Below are 16,397 nucleotides of genomic sequence, written 5' to 3'. Positions count from 1 at the left end.
TGGTTAGAGTTGAAATTTTAGAGTGACAGCTTGTTCATTGATACTTTACTCTATTACTGCTATTAATTATTATTCATCGAACACTTCCTATGACTCAATGACTGTCCTAAGCATTTTACATGGAGTTGGCCCTTACAACATTGATTTTCTCTACAACTCCATGGGGTAGTGCTATATTATCACAATTTTACCAATTAAAAAGCTGAGATTCAGAAAGGTTACATTGAAGATTAGCTACTGAAATGGGATTTGAATCTATAAGGTCTAGCTCTGGAGCCTGTTGAACCAATGATCCTAATGGATTGTAATTTTTAAATGTATATGTATGTACATATATTTATATGAATTTGTGTGTGAGAGCACTTGCATGCATGAATCTGTTCAAGCTGCAGTAGTACTAATGAAAATGAACCAGTTTGGAGAGTCAATACTAATATGGATTATATCATTTCAAGCCTTTGGAAAATGAGAAGTCTGCATCAGAAACTCATTCCTTTGACTCCCAAGAGCCCTTGTAAACAAAGCAGTATCATATGTATATGTGAGCGGTATCATAAGCTGTGGGCATCTTAGAAATGAAAGAGGCTGAAATCTATTCGTGACTTCTTTGGGGTGATGAACATTCCTGAGTCATGCAGTAATTTTAAGATATGTCTATGTATAAATTACTGATATTTTTCTAGAAACAGTGTTCGTGAGTGATATGTTACTTTGAAAGGCAAGTGATACATTTTTTTTAAATTTTATCTAAAACTTAGTATCAGCTATTTTTTTTTTAAGCCTAAAAATGCCCTTTAATTGGTTGTTGTTAGTTGCTTCTGAGCCAATTCTGACTCACGACGACTCCATGTGCTCCGAGTAGAACTACTCCATGGGATTTTCAAGGCTTTTAGGGGTCAGATTGCCAGGCCTGTCTTCTGGAACACCTCTGAGAAGGTTCACACTGACAGCCTTTCAGCTAGTACTCAAACCCTTAACCATTTGCATTACCCAGGAAGCTTTACAAGGTGATATTTTGCCAGACTTGAAGAATAAGAAGGTTGGCTTGCTCTTTACTGAGAGACAGTATTCAAAGAAAAAGAAAACATCATAATTTAAATCTGTCATATATTAGCTCAAACCTGAGAGAGCATTGATTCCCAATGTCTAAAACACATTACCATTCTACATAGTGCTCTGAGCTCTCTCTTTTTTGTTAAGCGGAAAACTGGTCACGTTATGCACATTAACATAGGAAAAATCTATTTACTTTGGCTTTATATCCTTCTGAACTTTGCGTCTCAGTTTTAGTCTACTCAAAAAGAATCCAAGGTTTTATGGACATGTATTATAATGTATTCTGCTGAAAGTCTTCTTTTAACTTCCACATCTGAAATAAATCCTTTTCATTCCTCTAACAGCAACAGTTGTATGTGAGCTCCAATGAAGGGATCGCCCAGGTGTCTCTGCATCGCTGCCACATCTACGGCACAGCCTGTGCCGACTGCTGCCTGGCAAGGGACCCTTACTGTGCCTGGGATGGCCATTCTTGCTCCAGGTTCTACCCGACTGGGAAGCGGTGAGTACTGGACATTCAGCTGGAAATCAAAACTGAAGTCACTGAACAGTACAACAGCACTCCAAACCACGAAAGCCCGCTCCATTGTGGAATACTTGAAAAATAGTACCAAGAGTAATAGCTGTGTTTTAGCACCATAGATAATCTTTGAATGAAGAAAATGACTATGTTTTATAACACAGCCATAGCTGTTAATTGCAGAGCACAATACTTTGGAAAGATTATTTTCCACTGTAAAGGCTCCTCTGCAACACCCCTCCCAACCCATCAAATATTTTAAGCAGCATTTAGTTTTTTCCTCACCTTACCTAATTAATGTCTTTTTTGTTTCTTTTATATAAGTCATTTAAATGTGACTCCCCTAGGGTTTCTCCAAGCTGCTTATTATGATGTTATCAAATACCTGAATTAGTTCAATGGACAGGAGCATTTCTCCAGGATGGGTACCCTGATTTGTTTTCAAAGTTTTGGTGGCCATGCTTTTGCCTTAGAGTGGAAGTGCATGATTGCTGGTTGTGTTGAGAGAGAGAAGGCAGTCTGCTGTGGGGTATTTTTTTTTTTCCAAGCAGAAGCTTACTCATAGTGTGCTATACCAGGTTGGAAGGGTCCCCAGTGGAGAAGTTGATTGTAGAGCAAAACATGAGCAGAATTCAGAGTCAGCCAAGCTCACAGCTGTTTTCAGGCATACCCTCATGAGTCATGCTGAGGGACAGGGCCCAGCACCTATAACTCAGGGTTAGCAAGGGGGGAGAAAATAGAATGAACTATGAGCAACAATGACCTTTGAAGTAAAGTACTGGGTTGATAGTGTATTGTAGGTCTTTTATTCTCTGTCACAGACATAGGTCTTTAAGGACCTTGACTGATTAAAACAGTCCTAGTACTTCTTCTTATCAAGAATATTCTGGTCCTTTTATCCATGACTTCAACAAAAATTTATTAAGCTACAAATATCTGGCTGGCAATGTTCTATGAGCTAAGAATTTACAGTGAAAACAACACCAGCAACAACAAGAAAAAGACAAAAATCTCTGCCTTCATGAAGAATAAATTCTTAAGGAAAAAATACAGTAAATTAAATAGTGAATCAATGTAAATGTTGAAATGTTAAGTGGGTCATCAGAGAAGGCCTTATGTGGGAGTGACATTGAACAACAGCTTGAATGTGACAAAGAATGGCACCAGGGCATTATCCAGGGTAATAGCATTCTAGAGGACGATCTGCAAGCCTTAGAGCTGGAGTACTCCTGAATCGTACAAGAACAGCACCACAGCTAATGAGGCTATACCATAATGAGAAGAAAGGATAAGAAGAAATGAAGTCAAAAGGCCAGATCAGGTAGGACTTTAGGCACCACTGAAGTTTGTATTTAGAGTAAGATGGAAAACTACTGAGGGTTTTTGAACACATGAGTGATATTATTTGACTTTAGTTTAAAAAGCTCACTCTAGCTGGATTTGGCTGGGGTTATAGCCTTGAAGTAGGAAGGGGGGAGAGGAGGAGCAGAAGCTGTGACCCTAGTTAGGAGGCTACTTTAATGACTCCGATGAGATACAATGATGGGTTGCATTGGGATGACAGAGGTAGAGTTGGTGAAAAGTGGTCTGCTGATATAATGCATATGGGTTGTTAGAGAAATAGAAGGGTCAGAGAGATCCAAGTATTTGAAAATATGGAGATACCATTCCCTGAGAAAGGGATGACTGTAGAAGGAGCAGACCTGTGGGCAGAAAGACGTTGTAAGTTAATGATGCCTATTAGATACTCAAGTGGAGATGTTGAGCAAGCAGTTAGAAATAGGACTTGGAATGGAGAGGAGTAGCCTAGGTGGGATGCAGTAAAGGCATGAGACAGAAAGAGAACTCCTCTTTCAACCCAGAGTCTAGTATCTGAGTACAAAGACCCTATATTCCTCCAAGTTGATTTAAGATTTAGACAAGAAGTCCATGGTCTCCTTCAATTTCTAATAAGAATTTCTGGGCTGCGTTACTCTGAGATCCTCTGTCTTTGCCATGGACTTGGCTCTGAACTCAGGCACAAAGAGGCTGAGAAGTAATTCCAAATACAGTCTCAAATAAAAAATACTGTTATTTTTCAACCACATTTGTCTTGCTCTGCCAAATATGATAGTATTAATATTTTAAAGTTATTACCATAACTAAGTATCCATAAGGCAATATTTTCTTCTGATTAGAAGTTCTAGAATTTGGCATCTCTAACATCTGAGCAAATAATCCAAGAAGCTGAACTATATGAAGAAAAACGTGGCATCAGAATTGGAGGAAGGATCATTAACAACTTGAGATACGCAGATGATACAACTTTGCTTGCTGAAAGTGAGGATGACTTAAGGCACCTACTGATGAATGTTTAAGAATACAGTCTGCAGTATGGATTACATCTCAACATAAAGAAAACAAAAATCCTCACAACTGGACCAATGAGCAGCATCACAATAAATAGAGAGACAATTGAAGTTGTCAAAGAATTCACGTTGCTTGGTTCTACGATTGATGCCAATGGAAGCAGCAGTCAGGACATTAGACGACGTGTAGCATTGGGAAGGTCAACCGTGAAGGAACTGTTTCAATTGCTGAGAAGCAAGAATGTCTCCTTGAGGACTAAGGTGCACGTGACATAAGCCATGATATTTCCAATCACCTCGTATGCATGTGAGAGCTGGACAATGAATAAGGAAGACCGAAGAAGAGTTGATGCTTTTGAGTTGTGGTGCTGGCGAAGAATGCTGAAAGTACCATGGACTGCTAAAAGAACTAACAGATCTGTCCTGGAGGAAGTGCACCCGAAATGATCCTTGGAGGCAAGAATGCCCAGACTTCGTCTCACCTATTTTGGTCATGTTGTCAGAAGGGACCATTCCTTGGAGAAGCATGTCATGCTTGGTATGGTGGAGGGTTGACAAAAGAGGTGAAGGCCTTCAATGAGATGGATTGACACGGTGGCTGCGATGATGGGCTCAAGTATAGCAGGGATCATGGAGCTGGCACAGGATTGGGCAGTGTTTGTTCTGCTGTGCATGGGGTTGCTATGAGTTGGAAACAACTCGACGGCACCTAACAACAACAACAACACCTGGAATGCAGTCTTTTATCTAGTAACCAGATTTAGTGCTGAAGGAAGCCAAAGTATTACACTTTTCAAGGAAGAAATGCCTCTACTCTGGATACTAAAGAAGGAATTTTGCAATAGTCCTATAAGTAAATACTTAGAGATCTTAGCTTTGACCAGCACATATTTAGATTTATGAAATATTTTTTCCAATAAAATTCCATACTATCTATAAAGTATCATGTTATATTGAAGATGTGTTTATATTTTAAAATTTTCTGCTGATATGTTAGCTGGTTCCTTTGCACATGTGCTCTCCCACCTATTGTGGTAACCCCATTTATCCTTTTTCAGTATGTGTGCCCAAACACAGATTCTGTGTTGTCATCCTCACACCAAAAATTGTGATCTTAATCATTTCGTTTTAGAGAAACAAATACCTCAAACTCTCTTGCTATATTTTACTGTTTTGGTATCAAGTGGTGTGTCATGGACTGAGATGGATAGTATCAGTCATTCAGAGAGCTCTCTTGATCATCTTAATTCTACCATGAACACCCAGAAAAGAGATTCCTTGTTCTACACATGTTCTTTTATAGCCTGTTGGAGGTTTCACTGAAACTATCTGTACTATTTAAATCCTCCACATTGTCTCTAAACTTAGTTAAGCATATACTTATAATGAACTCATATACTTTTATACTTATAGAGCATATATATATATATATATATATGAATACACACACACACACACACATATATATAGTGAATATAAAGTGAGTAAAGTATATATACTTATAGTGTATACTTGCATGTTTGCTGAATGAATTAACAATACATTCATTTCCCATTTGCAGGATTTATTTCCTTGAGAGACTAAATCATAAAGATTTAATAATCAGTTGGAATCTTTGTCACTTTTATTTTCTTTAATAGTGTTATCCTACCTGATTGTACTTTCTATCTTCTGAAACACAAAGATCACTTAGAGGAATTCATAAGAATGAAAAGTGAAAACAAGCCCTTTGTATGGAAACAGAGAAGTATTATTATACTTAGAAATTGATTGGAATCCAGACTTTAACATAATAAAGTTATTATATGTCATTGACTTAGTAGTTTCTCCTTTTTAAAAAAGTTGGTTTATGGTAAGCCATGCACACATTTTTTGTCTCTACTATCTAAAACTAAGCAAAACCCAAACTCACTACCGTTGAGTCAATTGCAACTCATAGAAACCCCCTCCTTGGGTTTCCAAGGTGGTATCTTTACGGAAGTAGTTTGCCCAGTCTTCCTTCCGGGGAGTGGCTAGTGGGTTTGCACTGCCAGCCTTCTGGTTTGCAGGCAAATGCTTTAGGCACTATGCCACCAGACACCAGAGCTCTCCTCTACTCTCCAGTATCTTAAATATGTGTGTATTTGTTTCAAGTATAGCAATTTAGTGCCTTATTTATTTATTTATTTGGATTCAGACATGTAGTTAGAAACTTTTTTAAGACAAGACAATCAGTTCGATTTTCAAGTAAATATATGCTTTTTTTTTTTTTTATACAAGAAGAAAATGATTTCATTGTTTATCTGAAGGAATATAATGGAGGAAACATGGCAACTTAAGCCAAATCTGAATTCTTGCATGCAACATAATACTACTTTGCCTCCCAGAATGCTTTTGGAATGCTTATATGAATGTATTAAGGGACCCTGCATGTACAAAAGACTCAGAAGGCTGGTTTGCTGGTCTCATCACTTAAGCCAAGCCATAATAATGTTCTTTTCTGTATTTGAATGTTTGGAAGCTTTGTGATACTGTAAATTCAGATTGGCCAGTTTCAGGGTTTGTATACATGAGTAAACCACTACATAGTGTGGATCACAGGACAGTAAATTCAACCATCATGAGTGATACTGCTTGCCTAGATGGCTGAAAATGACCAGTTCAGTCCAAGAACTCTCACATGGTGCTCTTTATAATATACTCTCAAGTTGGCAGTAAATAATGTCATGGCTTTAAAACATAGCAAATGTAAGGCAGTAAAACCCTGATATAAGAGCTATTCCAGATTATAGTGCTAATTGTATTTCCTGAGATAAGTGTGACTAACATTTCTATTTTGTGTGTGTGTCTGTGTCTGTATAAGATTATATAATTAAATGAAGACAGGGTGGTCTTTTTAGAAAAGGAATATTTAAGTGGTAGTTTATGTATATATTTCCATAAATAGATTTATGTGTTCCATTATTTTTATAAACTGTTAACTATTGCTGTTAATAATAAGGAGCTCTGGTGGCATAGTGCCTAAGCCATTTGACTGCTAACCAGAAGGCTGGCAGTTCAAACCCATCAGCCACTCCTTGGAAGGAAGGTTGGACAATCTACTTCCATAGTGATACCATCTCGGAAACCCAAGGTGGAGGTCGTTATGAGTCAGATCTGACTCAATGTCAGTGGGATTGCTTTAAATTAACTGTTGCTTAGATGATATTATTTCTTCTGTGTTTATTGATTGAGATTAATTTTGCCCTGTAAATTTAATAACTACTGTGTGATTGTAATATTTCTGGTTCTTAATGTTGAATATTTTAATTTATTTTTAAGGGTAAAAATAATGAGAATAAAGAATTAAAACATTTAAGTGATATACTCATTTATTTTTCAACATTGAGAGGAAACTTTCAATTTATCACTATGCTTCCATTATTTAGAGTTTTCTTCCTTCTTGCTTATAGCATTGTTCAGATCCATGATGCATTTCCCAGAAGATTTCAGTTGCTCTGTTTTGATTTGTTACATTATGTATTACGATTGAAACCAAAAGACTTAGTGAATCTAAGAGTCAGACAGTGAAGTAATTATTATGCAAAAAAGTAGATAAGGGTGAATATTATGTCTACAACTTTATTTCTAAAGATTTTCATATGTATGCATACATACTATATATACAAAACATTTATACATATAAGAGAATTAAAATAATAAAATGACAAAACATAACAATTAATAAATCCAGGTGTACCACTGTTTATTATATTCCTATACTAACTTTTCTGTAACCATGAAATTTTTCAAAATAAAAAATTGAGGGAAAACTCTTACTCTAGTGAATGACCAATTTTGCTTAACTTTGTATTAAATGTCTACATTATATATATTACTTGTTTTAGAAAAGTTTTTACTATGTCTGGAAATGTTAGAAAGTGTTGACTTTTGTTAAATAAGTTTTTTGTGTTTTTTTTTTTAAGAAAAATTTTCATAAGCTAGAAAATGCTAGTAAGTTTGTACTTTAGACGTTATCATTTTAGAAAATTTTGGATAAATGACTCTAAACTAAAAATTTATACTATTGACTATGAAATTATTCATGGACTCCCTGGGTGGCATGAATGGTTAAATGTTAGCTAACAAGTTGGTGGTTTGAGCCTACTCAGAGGCCCCTCAGAAGACAGGCCTGGAGATCTGCTTTCAAACGGTCATTACCTTGGAAACCATATAGAACAGTTCTACTCTGTACACATGGGGTCGTCATGAGTCAGAATGGACTCAATGACAACTGACAACAAGAAGAAGAAGACGTTACTCAGGACATATATACAATAAGAGTTTCATAACAATTCTATCACAACAGTAGATGGGAAGGAACTGAATTTACTCTAATTGGAAAACAAGGAAAGTACCTGCACCATCATGGAGGCATTGAATGAATATTGTCAGATGCCAAGTCAAATAAACAGACCACTTTTTTTCTTTTTTTAAGAGTATGAAATGGCTACAAAATTAATTAACAATCATTTACCACACTTTAACTGGCCATATTAATTCTAAGTCACAGTTTTGTATTTCTGTACTTATAGGAGGAGTCGAAGACAAGATGTGAGACATGGAAATCCATTGACTCAGTGCAGAGGGTTTAATCTGAAAGGTACTAAAAATGAACAATGGTAAATTTTGTAGAGCAGCTACGCTCCATTTCATATTTCAGTAAGGGAAATATCACATAAGATCTTACACGTCATTTTAAAGAAAGATTTGCTATAAAATTATTAGTGTTCATGTATAATAAATAAAAAGCAAAATATTTGTATGTACACTAAAAGTACTATGTCTGAGTATATAGATACCTTAAGTATAGTATTTATAGATCTTTTACATGGATGGTAATTATAGATTTTCTTAGCGTCTATTTTCTTTCTAAGGAAAGAAACATTTTGATTTTGTACTTACCCTTGAAAAACAAATAGAACAGCACCTTAGTTTTATAAGTAATAACCATTCTGTATACTTTGGACAATCTTGCCTTGTATTCGACATTTAACCTGATCCCTTCTTTATCATGCTGACATGGAGACAATCTGTTATTACACTTTGTCCACCAATGTCTTCCTCACACTCAACAAGTAACCAGGGCTTTGAACCAGTTCAGTCATGGCTGATGAAATGAAATTGAAGCAGATCTGAATTTGTAAAATGTGGTATACTGGAATGATAACCAGGACAGGGAAAATTATAGGTCAAAACCCTGGAATGGGAGACTTGGAAGAGGCATAGGAGCCCTGTTAGGAGTCTGATGCTGGGGACTGGATTATTGCCAGGACTGTGGAGATTGACACACACTCAAAGTGGTGCAATTTGCTGCCATCTTTGAGCTGGACACCATTGTTTCCCACTCTGATGGTCAAGAGGTTTGCTTGCTATGCAACACACACATTGCCCTTCTTTCTAAGAGGGAGATTAAGTTTCTAGCAGGGCATTGACTTGCAATTTTGCCCAGTCCCAGTACACCCACATTTTACAAATTTGGATCCATTCCACTCTCACTTAACTGGCCATGACTGATCCAGGAAGAACTGGTTCAAAGCTCTGCAGGTAACTCTCAGCAGACCTTCCCCTGGCTCACCAAGGTGTTCTGGATCTACAGTTGCTAACAACTAAAGCTGAAACTTCTTTTGTCAATCTTTTTATGTATGGCCTTTTCTTTAGTAAAGTATGGCATCCTTGTTACTAACTACACCCAAGGAGCAAATTAAGACAAATTTTGCTTAATTCCTCCAAATGTCTAATTGAAGGACTAAATACAGGGTACCATTTCTCTGTTTACTGAGTGTTTTATGAATGTATTTTATTTCTTATCAATGTAGCAGTAGTCATAGTGGTAGCAATAGCTGTAGTGGAGGTAATGGTGAACAATTATTAATGTTGGCTTTGTGTCAGAACCCAAGCTAATGCTTTTTAATGAATTATGTCATTTAATGCTTGTTATAGAGTAAATTTTGCCCCAAAAAATATGTATTATAGATTCTAACCTCTATGACTATGATGATAATTCCATTTGGGAATGAGTGGTTGTTGTTATGTTAATCAGACAGGGTTAGTGTAGAGTGTTTTTTTAGTTAAACTCTTTTGAGATATAAAAGAGATTAAACAAGTGAGCAGAGAAGAGATGAGGTAGGATAGATTTCAATACACATGGCTTTCCAAGGAACTAAGAAGAAGTTTCCTCCAGAGCTGACAGAAAGAGAAAAATTTCCATTAGAGTTGGTGCTTTGAATTTGGAGTTCTAACCTCCCAAACTGTGGAAAAAAAAAAAAAAAAAATCTATTTATTAAAGCTGTCCACCTGTGGCAACACTAGATTACTAAAACAATGCTCCAGAAATCATACTAAAGCATTGCCTATTGTTATACTCATTTTTACAAATAAGGATTCTATTCATGTTATTGTGAAGTCTAAGCTACCACATAATTATGCTAAATATTTTTCCTGATTTAAAAATTTCGATAAGAAGCAGCCATAAAAATATATATATATATATTACAATCCATGTTGTAGAGCTGAGAAAAACTAAGGCCCAGAGAAGTCAATTAACATTTCTAAGATCACACAGTCTATATTGGTGAAGTGACTGTTGTATTCTGGGTACCTCTGATTCCGAAGACTGTGCTGTCAACCATTACATCCCTCTGTAGCCACATCTTGCTTCTTGCCTTTCCCCAGTACTTTCAAACGTCCTCTATACCACATTGAGGGTGGCGTCTAGGGATGGGATAAATCTGCCTTCAATGTTGACCAGGTGTTGACTTTGGCTAGAATATGTTATTTAAATTACTTGAGCCTCAGTTTCCTTAACCATGAAAAGGAAAAATATTACCTAACTCACAAGGATGCTGTAATAATCAAATGTTTGAAATGATATTATTAAGCACAGTCTTGGAAGTAGAGTAATTCTTGAATAAACATCATTTGTTTTATGTCTTTCTTCCTTCACTTGAGATTAAACAAGGCAGGTAAACAATATAATAGTTTACCTATTAAATGATGATTGTTATTTTTAGTTGCTGTAATTGATCCTAATTTTATAGAGCAACTAACATTCTTGTAGATTTTACTCTAGATTCACTGTCATCTCTCCCCTCCTTCCTCTGTCCTCTCATGCCCTCTCCCTTCTCCCATCTCCCCGATTTCTCTCTCCTTCTCCTTTCCCTTTCCACTACCCCTCTCTCTTTTTCATTGTGCTTTACAGCATACAGAAATGCAGCTGAAATTGTTCAGTATGGGGTGAAAAATAACACCACTTTCCTTGAGTGTGCCCCCAAGTCTCCACAGGCATCTATCAAGTGGCTGTTACAGAAAGACAAAGACAGGAGGAAAGAGGTGAGTAATACACCACAGTGCAGTTAATCAGTGCTTAGGAATAGACATTAAATCACTGTCCTTCAACGAGGTTCAGATCAAACAAAAAGGAAAAGGCATATGAACATCTTTTATGTCTTGGGGATGAAAAGTGTCACCTTCTTTAAAATCATTTGTCTTTAGAATTGATGGATTAATTAGAAATCCTCCCTGCCTGCTAACATCTGTAACATGGTGATTGAAACAAGAGCTGGGGCCATTAAGAGTGTGGCATTGATGTGGGGAAGGATTTGTAAAAGAAACAAGATGGGTGCAACTCCAGAAGCCAGGTTCTTAAACAACAGCACCTTTGTATGATTCACCAGATAAAAAGGGGCTTTCAAATAGATTTCAGTTTTCCTCAGTAAGAAATTAGACTAAACTATAACCCTTATTGCAAAGAACATTTTTATGCTGTGTGGTAATGTTCCCCTTGCTCTATTATTCATAATTCTCCAGTTTCAGTTAGGTAATATATGGAGCCATTGTTTATGGGACCATTACTTTTATTTAGAGATATGTGAGGAAACACCCTGGATTTTTAAATAAAATATTTATACTAACCCTTTCACTGACTGGAAAGAGCTATTTTTAAAGGGAAACACTGTAAAATGGCAAAGGTGAAATATTGTAAGTATTGAATTCCATAATATTGATGTCATACTTGTCTGAAAAATGAGCAAAGAGGTAGGTAGATAGAAAGATAGAAAGATGATAGATAGATGGCTGGATAGATAGATAAATAGATATGAAGCCTTCAGGGTAGTTTAAAATGTAGTCTTATTAGCAGTTCATTGTAAAGTCTGATAGAGCCTTCCACGTATGTATTGTTCTATTGTAGGCAATTTCATTGCTACATAATAAGTTCATTAAGGCTATACAGAATGGATATGATTCCAAATGATAGGAAGCAGATGCTAAAATAAATGTTGGATCTGTACGAGGAAATACTTTCCAACTCTCGGACTTGCTCATCCAAAGACAGCTGTTTGGGAAATTGTGTCCCCAGTCACTGGAATATTAACCATAGGCTAATAACAACTTGTGTAAGAGGAGATTTAATTATCTGGAGGAAATATAAATGAGATTAATTTCAAGGCCACCTTTTTACCTCAGAATTCTATCTTTCTAAAAAAGAAAGAAAATTAAAACCACCACTCATCTGTGAGTTTGTCGTACTGTGGTGACTTGTGTGTTGCTATGATGCTGGAAACTATGCCATTGATATTTTAAATACTAGCAGGGTCATACATGCTGGCCAGGTTTCAATATGGCTGTTAGACTAAGACAGACTAAGATGAGGAAACTGTCTATCTACTTCTTAAAAAATTATCCAGTGGAAACCTTATGAATAGCAACAGAACATTATCTTCTACAGTGCCAGAAAATGAGTCCTTGAAGTTGGAAGGAACTCAAAATATGACTGGGGAAAAGCTGCCATGTCAAAATGAGTTGACCTACATGATGTAGACGGAGTAAAGCTTTCAGAGCCTTCATTTGCTGATGTGGCATAACTCAAAAGGATAAGAAACAGTTGCAAACATCCATTGCTAATCAGAATATGGAATGTACAAAGTATGATTCTAGGAAAATTGGAAGTTGGCAAAAATGAAATGGAATGCATGAAGATTGATACCGTAGGCATTAGTGAGTTGAAATGGATTAGTATTGGCTATTTTGAATCAGACATGGTCTACTATGTTAGGAATCACAAATTGAAGAGGAATGGAATCACTTTCATCTACAAAAAGAGTATTTCAAGATCTATTCTGATGTTGTAGGTGATCAGGATATCACAACGTTGTAAGTGATAGGACAATATCCATGCACCTACAAAGAAGAGCAGTTAATACAATTATTACTCAAATTTACACACCAATCAGTAATGCCAATGGTGAAGAAATTAAAAATGTTTACCACCTTGTGCAGTCTGAAATTGATCAAACATACAATCAAGCTGCATTTATAAGTAGTGGTGAAAGTTGGGAACAAAGAAGGATCAATAGTTGGAAAATACGGCCTTGGTGATAGAAATGATGCTGGGGTTTGCATGACAGAATTTTGCAAGAACAATGTTTTATTCATTGCAAATACATTTTTTTTTTCAACAAAATAAACAGCAAGTGTACATGTGGACCTCACTGGATGGAATACACAGATATCAAATCAATTACATCTGTGAAAAGAGATGATAGAGAAGCTCAATATCATCAGTCAGAACAAGGCCAGGGGACAAATGCTGAACAGAGTATCAATTTCTCATATGCAAGTTCAAGTGGAAGAAGAAGAAAATTAAAATAAGTCCATGAGAGGCAAAGTTTGACCTTCAGCACCTTGTGTTGTTGTTGTTGTTGTTGTTGTTAGGTGCCATTGACTCAGGTCCGACTCTCAGTGACCCTGTGCACAGCATAATGAAATACTTCCTGGTCCTGTGGAAGCCCAACAATCCTTGTTATACCTGAGCCCATCATTGCAACCACTGTGTCAGTCCATCTCGTTGAGGGCCTTTTGCTGACCCTCCACTTTGTTGTTATTGTTGTTATGTGCCGTCGACTCAGCCCCGACTCATAGCGACCCCTCCTTGGGTTTCCAAGGCAGTATCACTACGGAAGTAGGATTGCCCAACCTTCCTTCCGAGGAGTGGCTGATGGGTTTGAACCGCCAGCCTTCTGGTTAGCAGTCCCCTCCACTTTACCAATCATAATATGCTTCTCTAGGGAATGGTCCATTCTGACAACTTGACCAAAATAAGTGAGACAAAGTCTGCCCATTCTCTCTTCCAAGGAGCATTCCGGCTGCACTGCTTCCAGGACGGATTTGTTAGTTCTGGCCATCCATGGTACTTTCAGGATTCTTCACCAACACCACAACTCAAAAGCATGAACTCTTTTTCGGTCTTCCTTATTCATTATCTAGTTCTCACATATATATGAGATGACTGAAAATACCATAGTTTGAGTTAGAAGCACCTTGGTATTCAAGAAGAAATCTTTCATCCCTTGAAAGAGGTCTTTTACAGTAGATTTGCCCAATGCAATACATCTTCTGATGTCTTGACTACTGCTTCCATTGGTGTTGATTGTAGAACCAAATAATATGAAGTCTTTGACAACTTCAATCTTTTCTCCATTTAGTTGTAGCTCCCCGTTTTTAGCAAATCAGTATTTTTGCTAAAATAATATATAAAAACTCCAGTGTAACACGGGTATTTTAAATTATCTGTGAATTTCATTTATATATGTTGCCTGGGATTCTTATTACAAAATTAACCAAAACTTTGTGTTTGTTCCAATGTGGAACTTCTATCAAAAGGGAATGCACTTTAAGCTATTTTTGCCAGATGGTTGACAGACACCCTCATACTCTTTAATAAGTTCAGTGCCCTGTGAAAAGATCTCCCATGTGAAAACAGGCAATGAGACTGACCAAAAACCTGTTTCCACTGAGAAGGAAGCTAATTAGCACTCAGAGCTTTTATCAAATTTGTGAAAGTCAACAATACTGTGCATTTGTTGATCCTATCTCTTTAAAACATGTAGAGTGGAGTTTTCAGAAATCTGGTCTGTCTCTCTCCTAGGTCAAGCTGACCGATCGGATCATAGCCACTCCACAAGGACTCCTGATCCGCTCCATTCAGGATTCTGACCAAGGACTGTATCACTGCATTGCAACAGAAAACAGTTTTAAGCAGACCATAGCCAAGATCAACTTCAAAGTTTTAGATTCAGAAATGGTGGCTGTTGTGACTGACAAATGGTCTCCGTGGACCTGGGCCAGCTCAGTGAGGGCTTTGCCCTTCCACCCAAAGGACATCATGGGGGCATTCAGTCACTCCGAAATGCAGATGATTAATCAATACTGTAAAGACACTCGGCAGCAAAATCAACAGGGTGAGGAGTCCCAAAAGATGAGAGGGGACTATGGCAAGTTAAAGGCTCTCATCAACAGCAGGAAAAGTCGAAACAGGAGGAATCAGTTGCCAGAGTCATAATGTTTTCCGATGTGGGGCTTGTGCTTCCAGTAAACATGGTTTGTCACCAGTGATGAAATTTTGAGCAAAGAATCCTGGGCTTTATCTGCAGGAAATTTCTGAGAAAAGAGGTTATTCACTCGCAAAGTGAATTTTATATGAACTGAAATGAGCATGCATTTTCTTGTATGATATTGACTAGCACTAGACATGTCATGGTCATCATGGTGCATATAAATATTTAACTTAACCCAGATTTTATTTATGAGTTTATTTTACTTTTCTTCAAAATCAATATGGTGACTACAAAACTAGAATTGTTACATCCCTCAATTGAATGAGGGTTTTAACCCTGTGATCTTCCTCCATGCTTTCCCATGATTTTATATAAAAACAAATGGCAGGTTCACAACTTTCACACAGTAAAAGGCGAATAAATGCATGTGACAGGGCAGCTGTTAAAAGAGATGTAGAATAGATAAGATGGGGAAGTGGGTATCTGAAAGTTGTATAAAAACATAAGTGATTCATAAAGAGAATGCAATGATGCTTTTTACTTCTAGTGAAATATATTATTGGTGTTTTAAAAGACTATAAGAATTGTCAGTTGCTGTATCTGTCATTGACTTTTTCCCCTTGTTTCAGGAAGATAAAATGAATAACCTACACCATAAAGGTCTTTATTGAGAGCCAGGTGACTGAACCATTGAAGTTATATTTTTATGTTTCTATCTTCCAAATAGAAGCACCTTCTATTTTTGGAAGTTATTTAAGTTATTATAGACTCAAAGAACATAAATTTACACTGTTCAATTGATTACTGTTCTTGTCCTAATATTTTATTCTGTGTAACAAATTAAATAATATAATGAAAAAAAAAAAAAAAACCTTCGAAGTGTCAGACTTCTATAAGAGGGGCAAAATCATAAAAAAAAAAAATGTAACTTTATTAACAAGAATTTACAACAAATGTGGGTCTGGGTTTTTCACTTCAATCATTAAGTTCAATGATTAGCTCACTTTATTTTAAACAACTTTAGTTATGATTCTGATTTTTAAGTCATTTTTTAAATGTTTTTTGTGCATGTATGACAGAGAGGTGCATCTTGAGAAGTAAAAAAAAATCATATATGAA

The 16,397-nt window shown here is 36.6% G+C and overlaps 1 protein-coding gene across 1 annotated transcript in view; it reads left to right on the top strand.

The window, feature by feature from the left end:
• The window catches only part of SEMA3C (semaphorin 3C), a 210,462-nt gene extending 195,179 nt beyond the window's left edge, over window positions 1-15,283 (top strand). The window contains exons 14-17 of the mRNA XM_007944851.2: window positions 1,401-1,558; window positions 8,478-8,545; window positions 11,144-11,274; window positions 14,870-15,283. Coding sequence (XP_007943042.1) covers window positions 1,401-1,558; window positions 8,478-8,545; window positions 11,144-11,274; window positions 14,870-15,283 — 771 coding nt within the window. The remainder of the gene's footprint in view (window positions 1-1,400; window positions 1,559-8,477; window positions 8,546-11,143; window positions 11,275-14,869) is intronic.
• The last annotated feature ends 1,114 nt before the right edge of the window (window positions 15,284-16,397 follow it).

Source organism: Orycteropus afer, unplaced genomic scaffold (genome assembly GCF_000298275.1).
Source record: "Orycteropus afer afer isolate SDZICR_OR568_19922 unplaced genomic scaffold, OryAfe1.0 scaffold00007, whole genome shotgun sequence".
In the NCBI taxonomy this organism is placed as follows: Eukaryota; Metazoa; Chordata; class Mammalia; order Tubulidentata; family Orycteropodidae; genus Orycteropus; species Orycteropus afer.
The sequence above is the reverse complement of the archived record's forward strand: the minus strand, read 5'-3'. Positions and strand labels throughout refer to the sequence as shown.